The sequence below is a fragment of the Manihot esculenta genome, chromosome 16 (assembly GCF_001659605.2).
Source record: "Manihot esculenta cultivar AM560-2 chromosome 16, M.esculenta_v8, whole genome shotgun sequence".
Lineage (NCBI taxonomy): Eukaryota > Viridiplantae > Streptophyta > Magnoliopsida > Malpighiales > Euphorbiaceae > Manihot > Manihot esculenta.
The window spans coordinates 21,880,667-21,906,070 of record NC_035176.2 but is presented as its reverse complement, the minus strand read 5'-3'; the positions used below and the strand labels follow the sequence as shown (position 1 = coordinate 21,906,070).

General features: G+C 40.9%; 1 protein-coding gene across 1 annotated transcript; it reads left to right on the top strand.

Moving 5' to 3' along the window:
• Positions 1–3,806: 3,806 nt before the first annotated feature.
• Positions 3,807–4,720, top strand: LOC110603246 (zinc finger MYM-type protein 1). Its single transcript, XM_043951743.1, has 2 exons — positions 3,807–4,548; positions 4,641–4,720. The coding sequence occupies exons 1-2, from the start codon at positions 3,807–3,809 to the stop codon at positions 4,718–4,720; spliced, it is 822 nt and encodes a 273-aa protein (XP_043807678.1).
• The last annotated feature ends 20,684 nt before the right edge of the window (positions 4,721–25,404 follow it).

Below are 25,404 nucleotides of genomic sequence, written 5' to 3'. Positions count from 1 at the left end.
AAGTGCTTTTCATATGACTTCAAATGAACAGATTTTTTTATCCTAACCAAACGAGCAGTTCAACCCAATATTTCATTTGAAGGTCTTTTTTTCTCTCTCACATATATATATATATATATACACTAATTTGTAAGTTAGGTATATGGAATATTCATTAAACAATTTAAGAGTCAATTTCAAAATCCCTTAATTTTGGGAATTTCAAACTAATAGAAATCAATTATGCTTTCTTTTACTATGCAAAGAATTTGCACTTAACAGTTAACAAAGCCTATATGGCTAGAAACAATATAAGAATAGGCCCATTAGAATAAATTCAAATCAAAGAAACGGCCCACCCACTAAGGAGCCCAAGAAGCCCATATCTAGAAAAACTTTGGAATACCTCGTCAAACCACCACAGTCGAACACAGCTACAGTAGCGAGAGGAAAGAAGGCAGCAAGCCTATTGCATATCTAGAAAAATTAAGATCGTAACAAAGTTTAAGTAATCAAAACTACTAAATTCAGAAAATCATAAAAAAAAAAAAGAAAACTGAACACAAAATTGTCATCCAAGCTTCTGTAACTCAAAGCTACTAGCTACCCGCAAAGAAATCGATGCCATGATAATTTCATTTTGTTGTAGCTATGGAATAGTCCATAAAAACCAAGCAAAATTCTTGCGTTCATTTTTATTAGAAAAAATTATGTTTTAGTCTAAAAATAAATATAATAATAAAAAAATAAAAAAAATATAATATTTAACGTTGTTCGACTAAATATCAGCCTATATTCACGAATAGTAATAAAAAATATATTTTTTTTTCACTATATAAGAAAAATATCATATATAAATATTGTATAACCATTGGAGAAATTTCTACCCATTATTTTCCACAATATTTGTATACCCTCTCACAAAAATACAGAGGCTCATGCTATCTCCACCCGTGTTTTAAGCCACCCCATTGAAATAATAATCCTTTAGTTCCTCTATAGAAAATACCTCAAGAGTAAATTTCATTCTCACATTTCTAATGTTTAAGCCATCTCATTGAAACAAATAACACTCCAAATTTAGAGGAAAAATACCCATAACTCCTCCTAGCTCAGCTCCCCCACACCTTTGGACTCGAGGGAAATTTTTTCCTTGAGGGAGGACCTCGCCTCCTTGCTCTTTGTGCCTCCCCTTGGTATGTACTTGATTTCTTCAGCTCTTACCTATAAAGTACTTAATTTCTTCAGCTCTTGCCTATTTATAGGCAAGAGCATGGCCACTTGTTATTGTTCATTGAATGAAACAAGATGCTTCACTCAGTGCATTTGCATCAAATGAAGCAATTGCTTCATTAATACACCTCAATCATTGTATTTTATTTTTTTTTTCTTTTTAAAACTTAATAATTCTCTACCTAAAAAGAAAAAAAATATAAGATTTATCTCCATTATAAATAAAAATCTTTTTCTTCTCCAATTTCCTTCAACACCTGTGTTTGACCTTATTGAATAAGGGTCTACTCTTTCTTTGTCTAAGAGTAAAACTCATCTTGTCCTCCTCGCACATCCACTTACGTGCGTTTTGGAGTTGCATCTTTCCGTATGGCTAGGGGCGGAGGGAAAATGCTTTGAAGGGGGATGACTGTGCCGCAGCGGCACAGCCGGTGGTGCCGCAGCAGTGCAGTTGCAGCGTTTTGGTTTGGAGGATGAAGAAGAAGGAAGGCGGCTGGAAATAATAGAAGTTTGAATGTTTTATTTTTTTTAGGGTTCTTCAAAACGACGTCGTTTTGAAGATTTTATTAAAAAAAAAATAAAAAATTAAACGGCGCCGTTTTGTAGCCTTAAATAGGAAAAAAAATAAAAGTTAAAACGTATATATACATATGCAGAAGCCTAAGTTCAACGCCACAACACCAATATCAAAGCAAAGCACGAATATCAAGGCCACAACTCAGCCTGCCTCTGCCAGTCTGCCTGCAACCTGCCTGCCTGTCTCCTCGCCTGTGCTATTGTGCCGCCGGAATCCGCCGCCGGTCAGGTGAGTCTGCTTTTTTTTTTTTTTTGTTATTTGCTTAATTAATTAAATGTTCAATTTATTAGGGTTTATTCAATTACAATTAGTGATTAATTATCAATTTGTTGAATAAATTAGTTACAATCATATTATAATTGTTGTGTGTTTTACATACTTTTGAAATTGTTTTTAAATTGTTTAAATTTGTTCAATTAATTGAGTATTTAATTTAGGGTTTATTAAATTAAAATTAGGGATTAATCATGAATGTGTTGAATAAATTAGTTACCAATCATATTGTTTAATGTTTATGTGTTTTACATACTCTTGAAATTGATGTTAAATTGTTAATTATGATACTAATTATGTATGTTTGTGTGTTATACATAAATTTAGGTTTTATTTAAATTTAGATATTGAGAAATTTAAATTGAATTTTATACACAAACTATTAAGTTAATTTAATTGTTAAGTTAATTCCTAATCTACTAAACCCTCTTAATTTTTTTCAAGAAAAGAAAAAATCATAATACAATAAAGGAGAATATTGTGGAATGCTTATTTAGTATACTTCTAGTATTCCACAACCAAACAAAAGTTCAAAAATAAAATAATACCATAAAAAAAATTGTACCAATAAAGAGCACTCTCACTGCCCAAGAACGATTAAAACCCCAACTCCACATAGAAAATTACTTCATTGAAAACAGTAGAATAAAAACAACAAATAAATTCTAATTAAATGTGAATTACTAATAGTAGGTAACCTTTTATACTTTAATTGGAACATACTGTATAATTTTGGTAGGCCACTGTCGAATTTATGTCAAGTACATAAGAAACTTAAATAGTTAAATTGATAGTCTTTGATGAATGTGTAATTGATTTTAATATTTTATTTGTTTATTTAAATAGGAATTACAATAATGATCGACAAATATTTTACCAAACTACCAAAAAATTTAGAACCTTTAAATTCAAAACCAAAGGAGAAAGTTGCTTTTGTTGAGAAAGAAAGTCTTGCATCAGATGATGATATTATTGGTGATCCTGAACTGCGAAAACCAATTGATAGTTACCCATTTGAAATTAGAGATTCATTGAGGAGAAGATACTTAGCTAAAGGCCCTTGTCAACCAGTTGGGCATGAATTTCCATTCACTCTTATTCGCGAAAAGAATCGAAGGTTTCAAGTTGCTTGGTTCAAGGATTATGAATGGTTAGAGTATAGTGTATCTAAAGACAAAACTTATTGTTTATATTGTTATTTGTTTGCAAATAACAATAGAAGTGGGGGAAATGTTTTTACTGAGATTGGTTTTAATAACTGGAAAGATGGAAGGCGTGCATTTGTCAATCATGAAGGAAGTCCTGGTAGCTCACATAGTGGTTGTAGAATGAAGGTCGAGCAACATCGTAATCAAAGAGGGAATGTGAATCAGCTATTGGCAAGACAAACTGCTGCTATGGAAGATGATTATCGCACTCAATTGTCAACGGTTGTAAGTGTTGCTCGAATACTTTTAGAGGAAGGTTTACCTTTTAGAGGACATGATGAATCTACAGAGTCACTCCACCGAGGTAATTTTCTAGAACATATTAGTTGGGTATGCAAGCGAGAAGAAAATGTAAATAAAGTGATGGGAAAGAATGTTCCAGGAAATAATCAATTGACTTCTCCTACGATTCAAAGGGATATTATTGAATGTTGTGCAATAGAGGACATGATGAATCTGCAGAGTCACTCCACCGAGGTAATTTTCTAGAACATATTAGTTGGGTATGCAAGCAAGAAGAAAATGTAAATAAAGTGATGGGAAAGAATGCTCCAGGAAATAATCAATTGAATTCTCCTACGATTCAAAGGGATATTATTGAATGTTGTGCAATGGAAACGAGAAAGATCATATTGAATGAGCTAGGGGAGAAGAAGTTTGCTCTTTTGGTTGATGAAGCCCGAGATTGTTCAATAAAGGAGCAAGTGTCTTTGGTGTTGAGATTTGTTAATGGCAAAGGAATGGTTTTGGAACATTTTCTTGGATTGGTTCATGTGAATGAGACTTCTGCAAAAGTTCTAAAAAATACTATTGATACTTTTTTTGCCAAGCATGATTTATCACTTGCAAAACTCAGAGGGCAAGGTTACGATGGAGCTGCAAACATGAGCGGTGAATTTAATGGGTTAAAAACACTCATTCTAAAAGAAAACAAAAATGCACATTATATTCATTGTTTTGCCCATCAACTTCAGTTAGTTGTTGTGACTGCTTCATATGAATCAGAGAGTGTATGTGATTTCTTTGAAACATTGTCAATGATAGTGAATACAATTGGAGCTTCGTGCAAAAGAAATGATTCTCTTCGAGAAATACACAATGAGAAAGTGTTGAATCAAGTGGAGATGGGTGAGATTTCAACTGGAAGAGGTCAGAATCAAGAAATAAGTTTAGCTCGGCCTGGTGATACACATTGGGGTTCTCACTACACAACAATAGTTAGACTTTTTGACATGTGGAATTCAGTTGAAAGAGTGTTGTTGGCAATAAACAAACTAGGTGAAAGTCTTAAAATCCGACAGTCTGCTGGGGGTGTATTTGATAAGATGGATTGTTTTCAATTTGTTTTCATTGAAAAGTTCATGATGAAGATTTTGGGAATTACAAATACCCTATCAAAGATTCTACAAGCAAGAGATCAAAATATAGGATATGCACTCAATATGATTAATGTTGTGAAAAATAAGTTGCAAGAATTGAGGGAAGATGGTTGGGATAATTTATTGAAAGAAGTAACTGAATTTTGTGAAGGACATTCTATTGATGTGCCTAATATGGAGAATTTTGTCCATGGTCAATCTCGAAAAAGGCTTAAGGGTGGAGAACCAATGACATATCTTCATCATTTTCGGATCGATATCTTCATAAAGGTATTTACTTTTACCTTATTTTAAAAGCATTGATAATTATTTAATTATATAATATAATTCAACCTTTAATTTATATGATATTAGGTAATTGATGTTATTGCAATGGAAATGGATAAACACTTCACTGAGGCAAATACAGAGCTACTTAGATGTGTGATGTGTTTGGATCCTTCAAATTTTTTTGCAAATTTTGATCATGTTCGCTTATTGCAACTAGTTAATTTGTATTCAGATGATTTTAGTTCCACTGATATAATTGAGCTTGACCATCAACTTCAAAATTATATCTGTGATATGAGATCAAATGAGATATTCTCAAATATTTCCAATCTTGGAGATCTTGCAAAGAAGATGGTGGAGATAAATTACCACACTTATTTCCCTTTAGTCTACCGACTAATCGAGTTAGCATTGATATTGCCGGTTGGAACAGCTAGTGTGGAAAGAACTTTTTCGGCGATGAATGTGGTGAAGACTGATTTACGCAACCGATTAGGAGATGACTTACTATCAGACTGTTTGGTGTGTTACTTTGAGAAAGAAATTTTTAGGAGTATCGATGATGAAGTGATTATGCAATCTTTTCAAAACTTGGCGTCTAGAAGAAACCAATTGCGACCACTAAAAATTCGTCGACCAAATCCTTGTTAGATGTATAAATAATAGATTTATTTTGTTCGGTGAAAAATATTGGATTTGTTATCTATAAAATTATATTGGATCTATTGTGTTGGATAAACATGTTAAATCATTTGGAAAATGTCCATATTTTAGGGATGTTTTGTTAAAATTTCGGTAAATTATTAATGTCGCGCTAAGCCAGTGGTGCCCTACCAAAGGGAAGCTCCTGGCTCCGCCACTGCGAATGCCTACCTACAATGATAATGTCGATCCTTCCCGCATGTCTACCAACATGCAATGGACGTCCACCTATGTGCCCCTCGTTGCCATCGGCTTTCTCCACTTGTGCCCCAGTAGCACTCCTCCGGTCCACATGGTTAGGTGACTTCACTATCCTCTTAGCCTTACACCTATTGTTGCTTCTCTTCGAGCAATGTTGCCTTTTCTTTTCTTGCTATGGCAACACCACCTTTCTTAGTTTTTTGGCTGCTTTTCTCTTGGCAACTTGGCTTCACTTTGAACCTCACATTCCTCTAGATCCTTCTTCATAGGGAAACTCACTATCCCATCATACACGTCCACCTGAAGTGTGATTCACTAATTACCGTCTTTTAAATTTTTTATTTTCCTTAGCAGTAGCACCCGTATACAAATCATGTATACATCATTGCTACATACTAGGTTTTGACCTTGTTCCTTCTGAATCAATCTTTAACCTTATCTCTTCTGAGAACTGGCTTTGGCCTTGTCTCTCCTAAACTCTAACCTTATTCCTTCTAAACCAAGCTTTGGCTTTGTTCCTTTCAAACTGGGCTCTGATATCACTTGCTAAAAAAATTACCAATTGATCCAAAAATAAATATAATAATAGAAAATAAAAGAGACATAACATTTAACGTAGTTCGGCTAAATACTAGCTTACATCCACATATAGCAATAAAATATTTTTTTCACTATGTAAGAAAAATATTACATATAAATATTATAATAATCACTTGAGTAACTCCCACTCAGTATTTTCCACAATATTTGTATACCCCTCTCACAAAAATACAAAGACTCCTACTATCTCCACCGGTGTTTAAGCCCACCCCACTGAAGCAATAATTCTTTAATTCCTATAAAGAAAATATTTTGAGGGTAAATTTCATTATCACATATCCAGTGTTTAAGCCACCGTACTGAAGCAAATAACCCTCCAAACATAGACGAAAAATACCTAGAGCTCCTCCTCTAGTTTAGTTCCCCCACACCTTTGGACTCAAGGGAAAATCTTCCCTTAAACGAGGACCTTGCCTCCTTTCTCTCTGTGCCTCCCCTTAGTGTGTTCCTAATCTCTTCAGCTCTTGCCTATTTATAGGCAAGAGCATGGCCACTTGCTATTGTGCATTGAATGAAGCAATGCATTTGCATCGAATGAAGCAATGCATTTGCATCAAATGAAGCAACAGCTTCATTCGTGTACCTCCATCATGCATTTTCCTTTGTTTTTCTGTTTAAAACTTAATAATTATCTGATTTGCAACACCACTGAAAGCAAACAATCAAAGCGAGGTATTAGAAGACCCTTATTAATATACAAGAGATTTACACAAAAAAAAATATTTAGAAATACAAGACTAAGTCAAAGTCACTAATGCAATTAAAAAAAAAATAGCTCCATATACTGTTAGTACCCATGATATCCTACTTGTCATATGCTGTTAGTACCCATGATATCCTACTTACTAGTAATATTGTCTCCTATATATTAACGGTAATGTTAATAGTGTTGTTAGTGGTTAATAGTACTGTTAGTGGTTAATAGTTCTATTAGTAGTGGAGTTAGTGTTTTGCTTTGTAATACCCGACTAGATTCCGACATCAGAATCCCTACCTTCCGGCGGAATCTCCGTTGGAATCTGGAATTTTGAAGATGCTAGAGGCTTCTAGAAGGGGTAAAATGTGTTTTCAAAAATGTTTTTACTGATTTCATGATTTTAAATGGAAAAAGAAGTGAGTTTTGAAAAGAAAAGACCAAGGAGGCGTTTGCCAGGTTCGGTCGCCGAAAGTGAAGTTCGGCCGCCGAACATGGAAAGGTTTCGGGAGTGCTTTTGGCCTCCGAAAGCTTTGTTTGAACGATCCAAGGTTCGGCCGCCGAATCTCAAGTTCGGCCGCTGAACATGCATGAGTTTAGGGGGCACGTTAGGCTGCCGAAGGTCTTTGACCAGGCCACCTATAAAAGCCCTTCAGATCGGAAATGGGCGAGTTTTCTCCCCATTCTCGAGCTCAGGTGAGTTTTTGTCCTCCTTTGGTCATTTTCATGTTTTTCTTTATCTCCTTCATGTCTTTATGAGTTTCTCGGTTGTTTTGAAGAGTTTTCAAGCTTAGATCTAAGTTTTGGGAGCTTGGAGACCCAAGGAGTAGTTTCCTCCCATCTCCATGTTAGGGATCACACCAACCCTCGAGCTCCAAGAGGTAAGTGTAGATCTTTGCTTTCCTTTATGTTTTAATGAAGTTTTAAGTAAGTTTAATGGAGTTTTAATGGTTGAGTATGGGTAGATATGCATGTTTAGGTTTTTGTGGGTTTTATGCCCAATGTATGCTTATGTAAGTTTATGTGATGTTATGTTGAAGGTTTAAGCTAGTTATGCATGTGGGAGAGTGTATGCATGATTGGGAAAGAGCAAGTGAGGTTTTGAGTGGTTTTGATGGTTTTGGCTTATGTGGGTCATAAGCTATTTATGTATGCTTTTTGATGTTCTTTGTTGGAGTTTAAGTTTGTTTAAGCTCCTTTGTGCATGGTTAAGGGTTTATGCATGTTTTTTAGGAGGTTGGGTGCTTCTTTGGGGTGTTTGGAAGGTTTGGGAGGCTTGAATGCATAAGAAGCTAGGTTCTGGACGAACTCAGTTTCGGCCGCCGAAGGTGGTTTCGGCCGCCAAACCTGCCTATGGATGCATGGATTGGCCGCCTAACCTTGCCCCCGAAAGTTGAGTTTTGGCTTGAAAGCAGACTTTCGGCCGCCGAAGGAAGGTTCGGCTGCCGAAAGTGCCTGACTTTCGTCTCTGGAGAGGGACTTTCGGTGGCCGAAGGTGCCGCCGAAAGAGCCCGAGTTTCGTCTCTGGAGAGAGGGTTCGGCCGCCGAAGGTGCCGCCGAAAGTGCCCTGTCCAGCCCTTTCATGTTTATTTTCTATGCATGTTTAAGTGATGTTTTAGGGGGTTTTTGGGTAGTTGCTTAAGAGTTGTTTTGAGTGTGTTTGGCACCTCATTCGAGTCCACCTGTGTAGGATTGGACCCGAGGGACTGAGGATGCCATCAGTGTTAGCTGTTGCAGAGTCAGTCCAGCGTCTGCCAGAGGTGAGTAGAACTAAACTTAATCTTTTACTTTAAGAAAGCAAATGCCTAAAGCATGTTCATGCATCATGATGATTATAGTAGGTTGATTGCACTAGTTTCACGAATATGGCGCATTGCATAATTTGATGACTATGATGATAGGGATGGACCAAGGCGACCCCAATAGCCCTACAGATGTTGTAAGACCCAGCCGAGCCGGGCATACAGATGTTGTAAGACCTGGCCGGGCCAGGCATACTGAGGTTATAAGACTTGGCCGGGCCAGGCATAGTGATATTGAAGGGAGTTTTGGTGGTCATGTCCATCCGTGATGTGGAATGTTTGTGATGTGATGCATTTCATGAAAGCATGTAATTAATGAACTGTTTTTCTTTGTTTCTACTCACTGGGCTTTTTAGCTCACCCCTCTCCTCTAATCCCAGTTTTGCAGGTCAGAGGTAGTCCAGGAAGACGTCAAGGGTAAAAGTCTTGCTATAGTAATAGATTAGTACTTTTAGTGTGGACATGTATTATAAATTGAGATAATGGATTGTAAGATAATGAAATGTAATGTAATGCAAGTAAAGTAGAGTTATGTTTATGGATTAGTACTGTGCTTGGCCCTAAGGCTTGGTTAGTCCCTTGTTAGTACATGATATATGTATGGTTTAATGTTGAGTTGTGTTTGAACTAATCTGGTAGCATGTGTTGTTTACCACGCTAGTGTTTGATGAGGACCCTAGAGGAGGTCTTATGTTTGTGGTTTGATGCATGCACAGGTTAGGTTCGAGTTCTTTGGATGTGTCTCCAGCTTGATGTATGTTATGTTGACCCAGCTCGAGTTTTGATGAGGGCTCTAGTAGGGGGTTTCTTTATGTTTTCAGTTATGTCGCATACAGGTCAAGCTCGGTTTTTACATCATATGTTACAGTTTTTATGTTAAAGTTTTGATCATGTATGGGATTTGACCAGGTGATAGGATGTATGTTTGGCTTGCTACGGGTCCCGGCGGCCTTAAGCCGATCTGGATCCTAGCGCCGGTAGCGGTTCGGGCCGTTACAGAGGGGTATCGGTTTCCGGGTCGTTACAGAGTGGTATCAGAGCTTTGGGCCTCATTAGTACGGTGTGTTGAGCAAAGATGCTCAAGGATTAGAGATTTCCCACATCGGAAAGAGGTTGGTTTAGATGTCATAGAAGGGCAAGCACAATAGGTAAAATCATGTCCACTAGGATAGGATGTCCAGTCCTATCTTCTATGAATGATGATGTGTAATGCCATGATTTTATGCATGTGCATTAATGCTATGTATGTTGCAGGTTCATGTGTTTTCATATGAACCGTATGATGCTAATGATTGATTGTATGCTTGTGTGTTGTTCTTCAGGGGAGCCAGAATGCGAGGTGGTCGTCGATCTGTGGAATCGACTAGAGTTCCATATGAGAGGGAAGGTATGGATACCTTTCCCCCTGTTCTGCCAAGAGCGCAGTCATGGGGAGTCAGCAGATGGGGAACATCAAGGGACCCTGGAAGGTCTTTTGATGCAAGCAGAGAAGGAATGGCTCCAAGAAGAATGTCAGCTAGTGTGAGGGAAGTAGAGTTGGATGTTCAGAGAAGGGATATCAGTTTGGGAGTCAGAGTACCAGAAGAAGGTATGGGAGATTCTCAGGAGGGTGCTCAGACTCAGGATTCCAGGATCTCAGGTTCAGGGGGGATTGATCCCTCCACTTTGAGCACAGCTGCCTCAAGAGATAAAAGGTGGGGAAACACCACTAAAAAGGGGAACAGAGGCCTGAGAAGGTCAAAGAAGAACAAGTTGTGGAATCGACTGAAGGCTAGTCTGGGTTTTGGTGGCGCAAGCTCTGGCTCAGGCAGTTCAAGATGCTTGAGGTGCGGTAGGCTGCACAAGGGAGTCTGTCTCGCGGGGACGACAACATGTTTAAGATGCGGTCAAGAAGGGCACATGGTTCGTGAGTGTCCCATTGCGCCCTGGATGGTTCAGTCCCAGCAAGCAGCTTCAGGTAGAGCGGCTCAGCCAGCAGCCCCAGCCGTGGCTCAGGTTAGTGGTCGAGGCAGAGGAAGAGGGTCAGCCTTTTTTTCTGAAGGTTCCTGCGGAGAAGGTCAGCCAGCTCCAGCTCGGATCTTCACCCAAGCTCAGTAGGAGGCAGACACATCGAACATGGTGGTGTCAGGTACGCTCACTTTCAAATGTTCTGATGTGTATATTTTTGTGAACCCTGGAGCGTCTCTTTCTTTAGTTGCTCTAGGAGCCGTCGAGAGGTTGAGTTGATAGCTTCTAGGCTAGAGTGTTCTCTTTGGGTCAGTGGACCCGAGCGTGATCCATCTGTGGCAGAGTCAGTCTGCCGGTTCAGTTCTGTGATAGATGAGGGTAGATGCCTTCCACTCAACTCTGAGGTCCTAGACTTGACTGTCTGGACGCCAGTTTAGGGTTGGATTGGGTTTTTCTGCTCCTGGTGCTATCTTGGTCTGTAGAGACGAGGTAGTCAAGTTCAGAGGACGGGATGGGTCAGAGGTAGTCTTCTAAGGGGACACAGTAGGAATGCCTAGAGGTTTGATGTCAGCCTGTCAGGTTCGTAGGGTGCATAGGAGGGGTTGTCAGAGGGTTCTAGCTCTTGTTTGAGAGTTTAGCAGTCAGGTCCGGGAACCAACCTCAGTGTCTTTAGTTAGAGAGTTTTAGATGTTTTTCCAGACGAGTTGTCAGGTTCACCATCTGTTAGGGAAATGGAGTTGAGCATAGGAGTGGTGTCTAGACCCAGAACCATTTCTATTCTCCCCTACAGGATGGCACCTGCAGAGTTGTAGGAGTTGTTGGAGCAGTTGTGAGACTTGGTAGACAAGGGGTTTTATCCGACCTAGTACCTCACCCTGGATTGCTCCAGTGTTGTTGTGGGAAAAGCAGGATGGATCCTTGAGACCCTATGTCAACTTCAGGCAGTTGAACAAGGTCACTACCAAGGGAAGGTATTCCCATGCAGGATGGATGATCTATTGGGACAGCTAGTAGGAGCTGTTTGTTTTCCAAGATAGATCTGAAATCCGGGTACTACCTGTGAGAGTTAGAGTTAGTTTTGGGTTAGCAGTCAGAAGAAGCCAGTCAGTTAAGATGAAGAGAAAAGAGTAAGGATCAGAGAAGCGCAGTGGAAGCGTGTTGAGTTTCAGGAGAAGGTTGGGTATTGCTAAGGTGTTTCTTTTGGGAAAAGGTGGGTTTGGAAAACCCGGGAGTTTGTACTCCAGTAGTACCTGTGTTCCTCTTTCAGGAGAGAGGTTTTCAAGTTTTGCTTGCTTGTTTGCTTGCTTGCTTTATGTATGCTTGATGCTATGTTTTATGCTATGCCTGTTTGTTTGTGGAACATTCGAGGACGAATGTTCTTAAAGGGGGGAAGAATGTAATACCCGGCTAGATTCCGGCATCAGAATCCCTACCTTCCGACGGAATCTCCGTTGGAATCTGGAATTTTGAAGATGCCAGAGGCTTCTAGAAGGGGTAAAATGTGTTTTCAAAAATGTTTTTACTGATTTCATGATTTTAAATGGAAAAAGAAGTGAGTTTTGAAAAGAAAAGACCAAGGAGGCGTTTGCCAGGTTCGGCCGCCGAAAGTGAAGTTCGGCCGCCGAACATGGAAAGGTTTCGGGAGTGCTTTTGGCCTCCGAAAGCTTTGTTTAAACGAGCCAAGGTTCGGCCGCCGAACCTCAAGTTTGGCCGCCGAACATGCATGAGTTTAGGTGTAACGACCCGAAAATCGGACCGCTACCGGCGCTAGGATCCAGATCGGCATAAGGCCGTCGGGATCCGTAGCAAGCCTACTATGCATCCTGTACAACTGGTATAATCCCATACATGATCAAACATTAGCATAAACTTTAAAACATAAGGCTGTAAACTTTTTCTTTAACCCGTTTGACCTGTGTATGCACTATGACTGAACTCATAGAACCCCTAGGGTCAGCATACCCTATGTCAAACTCGGTCCATCACACGTGACAACATAACATAAAACTCATGTACAAAGGGATTAACCAACTCGGGCCAAGCACAATACTATAACTCTGAACATATAACATAAAGTCATAATACAATGTAACTCTTATACATCCTTACATAACTTTACATTACATCATGTCCACTACTATTCTATTACATATACATGACCATGGACGTAACCTGCTGATCTCCTGACTATCTCTGACCCTGCAAACCTGGGGTTAGGGGAGAGGGGTGAGCTAAAAAGCCCAGTGAGCAGAAACCATAAAAGAAAACAGTTCATTTTAACGTATGCTATCATGGAATGCGTCACATCACAAATATATCACTTCAAGGATGAATCTGTCACCAATAGCCCTCTACATATCAATCTCGTACCATAACAAGTCAACAATACTCTATGCCAGGGGCGATACGGCCACGCCTGGACTTCACATACTCTATGCCAGGGGCGATACGGCCACACCTGGACTTTTCATACTCTATGCCAGGGGCGATACGGCCACGCCTGGGCTTCTCGTCTCATATCATATCGTACATGCCATATCATATCAATTCATATCATGTCATAACATACTGAGGGCTAGAGGATCATCCAGTATCCATCCACATCATTGTCATCGTATTATGCAATGCATCATATTCGTGAATTCTAATGCAAACAACCTATTGCATAACATGGTATTCATGATGCATGAACATGCTTTAACATGCTGAAAACATTTGATTTAAAACATAAGGGTTAGTTCCACTCACCTCTGGCTAGCTCTGGACTAACTCTGAAGCAGCTAACACTGCTAAACACCTCGGTTCCTCGGGTCCGATCCTACACAGGTGGACTCCAGTGAGGTGCCAAACATACTCTAAACAACTCATAAACAACTCCCCAAAAACCCCCTAAAGCATCACTTAAACATGCATAGAAAACACCCAAGAAAGGGCTAGACAGGGCACTTTCGGCGGCACCTTCGACGGTCGAAAGTCCCAGACAGAGACGAAAGTCAGGCAGGTTCGGCGGCACCTTCGGCGGCCGAACTCTCTCTCCAGAGACGAAAGTCAGGCACTTTCGGCGGCCGAACATTACCTTCGGCGGCCGAAAGTCTGCTTTCAAGCCAAAACTCAACTTTCGGGGGCAAGGTTAGGCGGCCAATCCCTGCATCCTTAGGCAGGTTCGGCGGCCGAAACCACCTTCGGCGGCCGAACCTGAGTTCATCCAGAACTCAGCCTTTGTGCATTTCAAGCCTCCCTAACCTTCCAAACACCCCAAACAAGCATCCAACTCCTCAAACACATGCATACATCTTTAACCATGCACAAAGGAGCTCAAACAAGCTTAAACTCCCAAAAACAACGTCAAGAAACATACATAGATAGCTTATGACCCACATAGGCCAAAACCATCAAAACAAACCAAACCTCACATACTCTCTCCCAATCATGCATACTCTCTCCCATATGCTCAAGGGGCTTGAAAACTAACTTAAGCCCCAACACAAACATCACATGAACATACATTATCATACATTGGGCATAAAACCCACATAAACCCTAACATGTATTTCTACCCATGCTCAACCATCAAAACCTCTTAAAACTCACTTAAAACTTCATGAAACGTAAAAGAAGGCATAGATCCACACTTACCTCTTGAAGATCGAGGGTTGGTGCGACCCAAAGCTTGAGATGTGGAGAACCCAAACTCTTAAAGTCTCCAAGCTCTCCAAACCTTGATCCAAGCTTTAAAACTCTTCAAAACAACCATATAGCTTATAAAACGTGAAGGATTTGAAGAAAAAGCAAGAAAACGACTAGAGGAGGACATGAACACACCTGAGCTCGAGAATGGGGAGAAATCTCGCCCATTTTCGGTGTGAGGGACTTTTATAGGTGGCCAGCCAAACCTCCTTCGGCGGCCTAACGTGCATGCAAAACACCCCCATGTTCGGCGGCCGAACTTGAGGTTCGGCGGCCGAACCTGGTTTGTTCAAACATAGCTTTCGGAGGCCAAAAGCGCTCCCAAAACCAACTCATGTTCGGCGGCCGAACTTTACTTTCGGCGGCCGAACCTGGCAAAAACCTCCTTAGTCTTTTCCTTTTCAAAACTCACTTCTTTTTCATTTAAAACCATGAAATCAGTAAAAATCTTTTTAGAAATCACATTTTACCCCTCTAGAAGACTCTGGCATCATCAAAATTCCATATTCCAACGGAGATTCCGCCGGAAGGTAGGGATTCCGATGCCGAAATCTAGCCGGGTATTACATTCTTCCCCCCTTTAAGAACATTCGTCCTCGAATGTTCAAACATCAAACATGCATCAAGCATACATCAACAAGCAAGCAACAAGCAAGCAAAACCTAAAAACCTCTCTTCTAAAAGAGAGACACGGTCATTGCTGGAGTATAAACTCTCGGTCTCCCTGGTGCACTTTTCATCTGAAGGAGATTCTAAGGGGCTATCACCATCGGGATTTCCTTGTTTCCACACTTTCTGACTTGTGTGTCTGCAGTCCGTACTAGCTACTCAACATAGGTGAGATCCTTTATGATCTCCACCTCTGGTTCTTTCCAGAACCTCACTCGGACCCGACACTAACTCATATACCGTGGAAACATGGAAAAACGGATGAAGCTCTTCCTTTGAAGTAGGTAAATCTAACTCGTGGAATACATTCCCAATCCTTCGCAGGATTTCAAGGGTCCAATGTATTTGAGAGCTGATTTACCTTTCTGCGCATAACGAATCACCCTCTCTTTAGGAGACACCTCCAGCAACCCTCAACTTCCTCGAGGACCTCAACACGCTTCCGCCGTGCGCTCTGACAAAACTCTTCTTCTTTTCCGAAACTCTACATGCCTCTTGCGGACGACTTCATACTCTCCTGCTGACTCACAGCAGTTCTGATTCTTCTCATCTTCTGACTATGCAGCTCTTACTCCTTTTCTCTGCCTCTGATTCTCCTCTCTTGACTCAAGATGTATTGCAAGCTCTTTCGATCTGTAAGGATCTGTCCTCATACCTTATACAGGTATCGCCTCCACATCTTGAGTGCAAGTATTACCATTGCCATCTCTGGATCGTGTGTAAGATGATTCAACTCATGCTTCTTCAGCTACCTAGAAGCATAAGCAATCATTCTACCACTTTACATAACACACAACCTAGTCCCACACGGGACGCATCACAGGACACTGTGAAATCTCCATCACTGGCGGACAGAGCCACCACTGGTGCTGACATCAACATTTCCTTTGGCTTTTCAAAGCCCTCTTCACTCTGAGTAGACCACACACCCTCTGGTTCTTCTTGATCCATCTGGCCATAGGAGCGGCAACTCTAGAGAAGTTCTAGATGAACCTCCATTAGGTAACCTGCCCAACCCAAAAAGCTCTCGATCTTAGTCACTACAAGGGGCCTGGGCTAGTTAGCTACAACTTCAACTTTCTCAGGTCTACTTCACTTTTCTTTTCTCCGACACACATGACCCAAGAAGGATATGCTCCTCGACCAAAACTCACATTGGAGAACTAGGCATCCAAGCCATGTTCTCTCAGGATCTGCAATCCTGATTTCAGATGATGGGCATACTCTTCTGTATTTCTGGAACTCGCCGAGATACCGTCAATGAAGACAATAACGGAGTGATCCAGAAACCGATTAAAACTCTGCTTATGAGATCCATGAATGATGTAGGGGCGTTCATTAACCCGAACGACATTCCTAGGAACTCGTAGTGCCCATATCTGGTTCTAAACACTGTTCTCAGTACATCTTCTTCCTTGATCTTAACTGATGGTACCTAGACTTCAGATCTATCTTTGAAAGGCAACCAGCTCCCGCTAGCTGGCTTAAAATAGATCGTCGATCCTAGGTAACAAATACTTGTTCTGGGTAGTGACTTTGTTCAACGACTTGTAGTCGACACAAAGTCCTAGGGATCCATCCTTCATCCTCATAATACTACTGGAACACCCCAAGGCGACGTGCTCAGTCAGATGGGAACCCTTAACTACCAACTCTCACAACTGATCCTTATAACTCTTTAAACTCTGTTGATACCATCCTGTGGGGAGGGATAGAGGTTGGTCCAATTCCATGCATTACTTCTATTTTTAAACTCTATCTCCCTGACAGGTGGTAGTCCTGGGAACTCGTCTGGGGAAACATCTAAAACTCTCTAACAATGGGCACTGAGGCGGGCTCCCTGACCTGACCGCTATAGTCTCTCTGAAGAGCTAGAACCCCTGACAACTTTTCCTGAACAACCTACGAGCCTATAGGGTTGATACTAAACCTCTAGGTATCCCTATTCTGTCCCCTCTAAGGACTACCTATGATCCATCCTGACCTCTGAACCTGACTACCTTGTCTCTGCAGACTAGGTAGTACCACTAGTAGAAGAACCAATCCAACCCTAGAATGATGTCAAACAGTCAAATCTAGAACCGCTAGGTCAGCTGGAAGGCATCTACTCACAACACATACTCTGACTATACCGGCAGACTGACTCTGCCACAGATGGATCACACTTGGGTGCACTGACCCCAAGGGAATACTCTAACCCATAAGCTATCAACCCAACCTCACAAGGGCTCACAAGCAAACAAAGAAAAGAGAAACATCAGGGTTCATAAAACAGACACATCAGAACATACCAGAGTGAGATTACCTGATCCCATCGGGTTCGATGTGTTAGCCTCCTGCTGGGTCATGGCGAAGATCCGCGCTGGAGCTGATGGACCTTCCCCACGGGAACCTGCTGAAGAAGGGGCTGTCCCCCTATCTCCGCCTCTACCACTGCCCTGAAACATGGCTGGAGCTGATGGCTGTGCCATACTGCCTGGAGTTGTCTGATGGGACGGTGTCATAAAAGCTGCCTTAGGACACTCCCGAGCTATGTGTCCCTCCTGGCCGCATCTGTAACATGCTGTAGTCCCAAACCGACAGACTCCCTTGTGCGGCCTACCGCACCTTGCACACTCTGCAACCTCTGTGCCTGAGCTCGAGCCACCTCCTAATCCCAGACCAGACTTTATCCGATTCCAGAACTTGTTCTTCTTTGATCTTCTGAGACCTCTGTCTCCCTTCTTACTTTTTGTGACAGCCTCACTTAGAGGGGAGAGATTAACATCACTTGTCCTCGGGAGTTTGGAACCCGAAGACTGTGCCACGTACTGTTTAACTGTCCCTTGGACAATGGCACTAGCCTCCATTCTCCGCGCCATATCCACTATAGCATGGAAGCTCTCCCTCTCTGCTGATTGAACCAACGAGGAATACCTGGAGTGAAGCTTCATAACATATCTCCTAGACTTCTTCAGGTCTGTGTCAAGACCTTGTCCTGCAAACGGCAACAGCTCCAGGAACCTGTCTGTAAACTCCTCTACGCTCATCTCTTCTGTCTGCCTTAGCTGCTCAAACTCAATCATCTTCAGTTCTCTGGAACTATCTGGAAAAGCCCATCCTGCAAACTCATTGGCAAACTGCTCCCAGGATAAGCTCTCCAACCTTGGGTCCACATAGTTTTTGAACCATTCCCTTGCCTTCTTGCATTTTAATGTGAACCCTGCCATCTGAATGGCTCTACTGTCACTTGCTCCTAGCTCATCTGTTATCATCTTTACCGTTCTGAGGTACTCAAAAGGGTCATCGCCTGCTTCGAACTTGGGGGCATCCAACTTGAGGTAATCTGTCATCTTTACTTTACCCCCAACTGATGAACCAGGTTTGAGTATCCGGACATCAGGGACTATTGGTTCTGCTGGTGGAGGAGGAGGTGCAGCATCCCCTGGGTTAGGGTTTGCTGGACCTGGGAAAAAGGGTGAGGATGGAAACATGGGGTACTGTGGGTAAAAGGGAGGATAGGGCATAAAGGTGGGATATGGATTATGGCTAAAGAAATCCGATGTACCTCCCATCGGATACCCTGGCCCTTGCGGGTAGGGTGGACACTGTGGTGGAACAAAGCCTGAGGCCTGAGTGCCTCCTTGGGACTCTCCCATATCCTCTACTGACATACTCATGCCCAAACTACTATCTCTTCTCTGGTTATTTTCCTCTGTTTCCATCACATCCGCTGACATAACTTCATGCACTGATCTCCTCCGACCTGCATCAAAAGACCTTCTAGGGTCCCTTGATGTACTCTCCCTGATCGTCCTACAAGATCTTGCCCTCTGCAGAGCAGGGGAATGGGCATCCATGCCCTCATTCTCTGGCGGAGCTCCAGTCAATCTAGCAGATCGACGAGTTCCTCTCATCTTGACTTCTGAAAGCATAACATAGCACATAAACATTAGCATCTTATGGTTCATGTGGAAACACATGAACCTGCATCACATACATATCATAGCATTAATGCACATGCTCATCATCATGGCATTTCACAGCATCATACAAGACAGGACTCCACATCCTATCCTAGTGGACATGATCTCTCCTATTGTGCTTGCCCTTCTATAACATCTATGAGCCCGACACTCTAGGTCCGACCATGTGAACCTAGGGCTCTGATACCATTCTGTAACGACCCGAAAATCGGACCGCTACCGGCGCTAGGATCCAGATCGGCATAAGGCCGCCGGGATCCGTAGCAAGCCTACTATGCATCCTGTACAGCTGGTATAATCCCATACATGATCAATCATTAGCATAAACTTTAAAACATAAGGCTGTAAACTTTTTCTTTAACCCGTTTGACCTGTGTATGCACTATGACTGAACTCATAGAACCCCTAGGGTCAGCATACCCTATGTCAAACTCGGTCCATCACACGTGACAACATAACATAAAACTCATGTACAAAGGGATTAACCAACTCGGGCCAAGCACAATACTATAACTCTGAACATATAACATAAAGTCATAATACAATGTAACTCTTATACATCCTTACATAACTTTACATTACATCATGTCCACTACTATTCTATTACATATACATGACCATGGACGTAACCTGCTGATCTCCTGACTATCTCTGACCCTGCAAACCTGGGGTTAGGGGAGAGGGGTGAGCTAAAAAGCCCAGTGAGCAGAAACCATAAAAGAAAACAGTTCATTTTAACGTATGCTATCATGGAATGCGTCACATCACAAATATATCACTTCAAGGATGAATCTGTCACCAATAGCCCTCTACATATCAATCTCGTACCATAACAAGTCAACAATACTCTATGCCAGGGGCAATACGGCCACGCCTGGACTTCACATACTCTATGCCAGGGGCGATACGGCCACACCTGGACTTTTCATACTCTATGCCAGGGGCGATACGGCCACGCCTGGGCTTCTCGTCTCATATCATATCGTACATGCCATATCATATCAATTCATATCATGTCATAACATACTGAGGGCTAGAGGATCATCCAGTATCCATCCACATCATTGTCATCGTATTATGCAATGCATCATATTCGTGAATTCTAATGCAAACAACCTATTGCATAACATGGTATTCATGATGCATGAACATGCTTTAACATGCTGAAAACATTTGATTTAAAACATAAGGGTTAGTTCCACTCACCTCTGGCTAGCTCTGGACTAACTCTGAAGCAGCTAACACTGCTAAACACCTCGGTTCCTCGGGTCCGATCCTACACAGGTGGACTCCAGTGAGGTGCCAAACATACTCTAAACAACTCATAAACAACTCCCCAAAAACCCCCTAAAGCATCACTTAAACATGCATAGAAAACACCCAAGAAAGGGCTAGACAGGGCACTTTCGGCGGCACCTTCGGCGGCCGAAAGTCCCAGACAGAGACGAAAGTCAGGCAGGTTCGGCGGCACCTTCGGCGGCCGAACTCTCTCTCCAGAGACGAAAGTCAGGCACTTTCGGCGGCCGAACATTACCTTCGGCGGCCGAAAGTCTGCTTTCAAGCCAAAACTCAACTTTCGGGGGCAAGGTTAGGCGGCCAATCCCTGCATCCTTAGGCAGGTTCGGCGGCCGAAACCACCTTCGGCGGCCGAACCTGAGTTCATCCAGAACTCAGCCTTTGTGCATTTCAAGCCTCCCTAACCTTCCAAACACCCCAAACAAGCATCCAACTCCTCAAACACATGCATACATCTTTAACCATGCACAAAGGAGCTTAAACAAGCTTAAACTCCCAAAAACAACATCAAGAAACATACATAGATAGCTTATGACCCACATAGGCCAAAACCATCAAAGCAAACCAAACCTCACATACTCTCTCCCAATCATGCATACTCTCTCCCATATGCTCAAGGGGCTTGAAAACTAACTTAAGCCCCAATACAAACATCACATGAACATACATTATCATACATTGGGCATAAAACCCACATAAACCCTAACATGTATTTCTACCCATGCTCAACCATCAAAACCTCTTAAAACTCACTTAAAACTTCATGAAACGTAAAAGAAGGCATAGATCCACACTTACCTCTTGAAGATCGAGGGTTGGTGCGACCCAAAGCTTGAGATGTGGAGAACCCAAACTCTTAAAGTCTCCAAGCTCTCCAAACCTTGATCCAAGCTTTAAAACTCTTCAAAACAACCATATAGCTTATAAAACGTGAAGGATTTGAAGAAAAAGCAAGAAAACGACTAGAGGAGGACATGAACACACCTGAGCTCGAGAATGGGGAGAAATCTCGCCCATTTTCGGTGTGAGGGACTTTTATAGGTGGCCAGCCAAACCTCTTTCGGCGGCCTAACGTGCATGCAAAACACCCCCATGTTCGGCGGCCGAACTTGAGGTTCGGCGGCCGAACCTGGTTTGTTCAAACATAGCTTTCGGAGGCCAAAAGCGCTCCCAAAACCAACTCATGTTCGGCGGCCGAACTTTACTTTCGGCGGCCGAACCTGGCAAAAACCTCCTTAGTCTTTTCCTTTTCAAAACTCACTTCTTTTTCATTTAAAACCATGAAATCAGTAAAAATCTTTTTAGAAATCACATTTTACCCCTCTAGAAGACTCTGGCATCATCAAAATTCCATATTCCAACGGAGATTCCGCCGGAAGGTAGGGATTCCGATGCCGAAATCTAGCCGGGTATTACATTAGGGGGCACGTTAGGCTGCCGAAGGTCTTTGACCAGGCCACCTATAAAAGCCCCTCAGATCGGAAATGGGCGAGTTTTCTCCCCATTCTCGAGCTCAGGTGAGTTTTTGTCCTCCTTTGGTCATTTTCATGTTTTTCTTCATCTCCTTCATGTCTTTATGAGTTTCTTGGTTGTTTTGAAGAGTTTTCAAGCTTAGATCTAAGTTTTGGGAGCTTGGAGACCTAAGGAGTAGTTTCCTCCCATCTCCAAGTTAGGGATCACACCAACCCTCGAGCTCCAAGAGGTAAGTGTAGATCTTTGCTTTCCTTTATGTTTTAATGAAGTTTTAAGTAAGTTTAATGGAGTTTTAATGGTTGAGTATGGGTAGATATGCATGTTTAGGTTTTTGTGGGTTTATGCCCAATGTATGCTTATGTAAGTTTATGTGATGTTATGTTGAAGGTTTAAGCTAGTTATGCATATGGGAGAGTGTATGCATGATTGGGAAAGAGCAAGTGAGGTTTTGAGTGGTTTTGATGGTTTTGGCTTATGTGGGTCATAAGCTATTTATGTATGCTTTTTGATGTTCTTTGTTGGAGTTTAAGTTTGTTTAAGCTCCTTTGTGCATGGTTAAGGGTTTATACATGTTTTTTAGGAGGTTGGGTGCTTCTTTGGGGTGTTTGGAAGGTTTGGGAGGCTTGAATGCATAAGAGGCTGAGTTCTGGACGAACTCAGGTTCGGCCGCCGAAGGTGGTTTCGGCCGCCGAACCTGCCTATGGATGCATGGATTGGCCGCCTAACCTTGCCCCCGAAAGTTGAGTTTTGGCTTGAAAGCAGACTTTCGGCCGCCGAAGGAAGGTTCGGCCGCCGAAAGTGCCTGACTTTCATCTCTGGAGAGGGACTTTCGGCCGCAGAAGGTGCCGCCGAAAGAGCCCGAGTTTCGTCTCTGGAGAGAGGGTTCAGCCGCCAAAGGTGCCGCCAAAAGTGCCCTGTCCAGCCCTTTCATGTTTATTTTCTATGCATGTTTAAGTGATGTTTTAGGGGGTTTTTGGGTAGTTGCTTATGAGTTGTTTCGAGTGTGTTTGGCACCTCATTCGAGTCCACCTGTGTAGGATTGGACTCGAGGGACCGAGGAGGCCATCAGTGTTAGCTGTTGCAGAGTCAGTTCAGCGTCTGCCAGAGGTGAGTAGAACTAAACTTAATCTTTTACTTTAAGAAAGCAAATGCCTAAAGCATGTTCATGCATCATGATGATTATAGTAGGTTGATTGCACTAGTTTCACGAATATGGCGCATTACATAATTTGATGACTATGATGATGGGGATGGACCAAGGCGACCCCAATAGCCCTACAGATGTTGTAAGACCCGGCCGGGCCGGGCATACAGATGTTGTAAGACCTGGCCGAGCCAGGCATACTGAGGTTATAAGACTTGGCCGGGCCAGGCATACTGATATTGAAGGGAGTTTTGGTGGTCATGTCCATCCATGATGTGGAATGTTTGTGATGTGATGCATTTCATGAAAGCATGTAATTAATGAACTGTTTTTCTTTGTTTCTACTCACTGGGCTTTTTAGCTCACCCCTCTCCTCTAACCCCAGTTTTGCAGGTCAGAGGTAGTCCAGGAAGACGTCAAGGGTAAAAGTCTTGCTATAGTAATAGATTAGTACTTTTAGTGTGGACATGTATTATAAATTGAGATAATGGATTGTAAGATAATGAAATGTAATGGAATGCAAGTAAAGTAGAGTTATGTTTATGGATTAGTATTGTGCTTGGCCCTAAGGCTTGGTTAGTCCCTTGTTAGTACATGATGTATGTATGGTTTAATGTTGAGTTGTGTTTGAACTAATCTGGTAGCATGTGTTGTTTACCACGCTAGTGTTTGATGAGGACCCTAGAGGAGGTCTTATGTTTGTGGTTTGATGCATGCACAGGTTAGGTTCGAGTTCTTTGGATGTGTCTCCGGCTTGATGCATGTTATGTTGACCCAGCTCGAGTTTTGATGAGGGCTCTAGTAGGGGGTTTCTTTATGTTTTCAGTTATGTCGCATACAGGTCAAGCTCGGTGTTTACATCATATGTTACAGTTTTTATGTTAAAGTTTTGATCATGTATGGGATTTGACCAGGTGATAGGATGTATGTTTGGCTTGCTACGGGTCCCGGTGGACTTAAGCTGATCTGGATCCTAGCGCCGGTAGCGGTTCGGGCCGTTACAGGGTATCGGTTTCCGAGTCGTTACATGCTTTGTTTTCTTCCACTTTTCTTAGTTGTAGAAGGATGATTTTCTGTGTTCTGATCATGTCCATATCTATTTATATTTCACTCACCACCCCTAAACTAAGAAATATGTATCATAATCATCCATCAATTTTAATTTGCATATGAATTTTTTTTTAATTTTTTATTTAACTTATCTTTCTTTAAATTTTTTATAAAATTATTATTTATCTTTTTCTATTTATTTAAATTTATAACTGATTTAAAAATTTATAATTTAATTAGGATGTTATTGTATATTTTTATTTTTTTAATTTCATAGATGTTATTTTTATGTAAAAAAAATTATATTTTTATTTTATTTTAATTACATTTGCGTAGATTGATATTGTATAGATTAATATTAATATAGATTATTAATCATATTTTATATATATATAAATCAACCATTAAGTAATATTTATATGTAAGTAAACTAAAGTAAAATATATATAATTTTCATATTAAAATAATATCTATAAAATAAAAAAATATTTAATATCGTCCTGAAATCAAATTATAAAATTCTAACTAACTATAAACACAAATGAATGAAAAATAAATAAATAATAAAAATATAAATTTTAATATAACTACAAATTTTTTAAACAAAACCACGTAATGATAATTTAAAATTTTAAAGAAAAATAAATTGAATTGAAATTTAAAAACTTTTATTATAGAAATTAAAGTTGAGTGATGGTTATGATACATATCCACCTAAATTTAGAGATAATGAGTGAAATTTATATATAAATTGACCTGTAAAAATCAATGTTAGTAAGTTATAGAAATTTTAATGATATTTATCAAATTAAAAGTCAGAGAATTTTATAATGCAATTTAAAATTAAATAATATTACTAATACAATCACTTATATTCAGAAATGATGAGTGAACCTAATCTACGCATATACTTAAATTTTAATTTGAAAAGTTATGTATGCTTATTGAGAAAACATTATAAAATTATCAGCACCAAATTATGCTGTGCTATAATAATTAAGTCAAATGGAAAGTTTTTGTTAGCCAATTTTAGAGTTTCTGATTCACAAATATATATATATATATATATCATCAAGTCATTTTTCTTATGAGGATTTACATGAAGTATCTTTTAAGAAAAGTTTAGCTTATTACTTCTACCAAGGAGTATTATGTGGAGGTCCTTTAAATTAAATCTAAATGTATTATTAACTTCAATTATTTAGGGTTATTTTCCTTTATTTAGTAATAAAAATACGCCATTAAATTATTAATA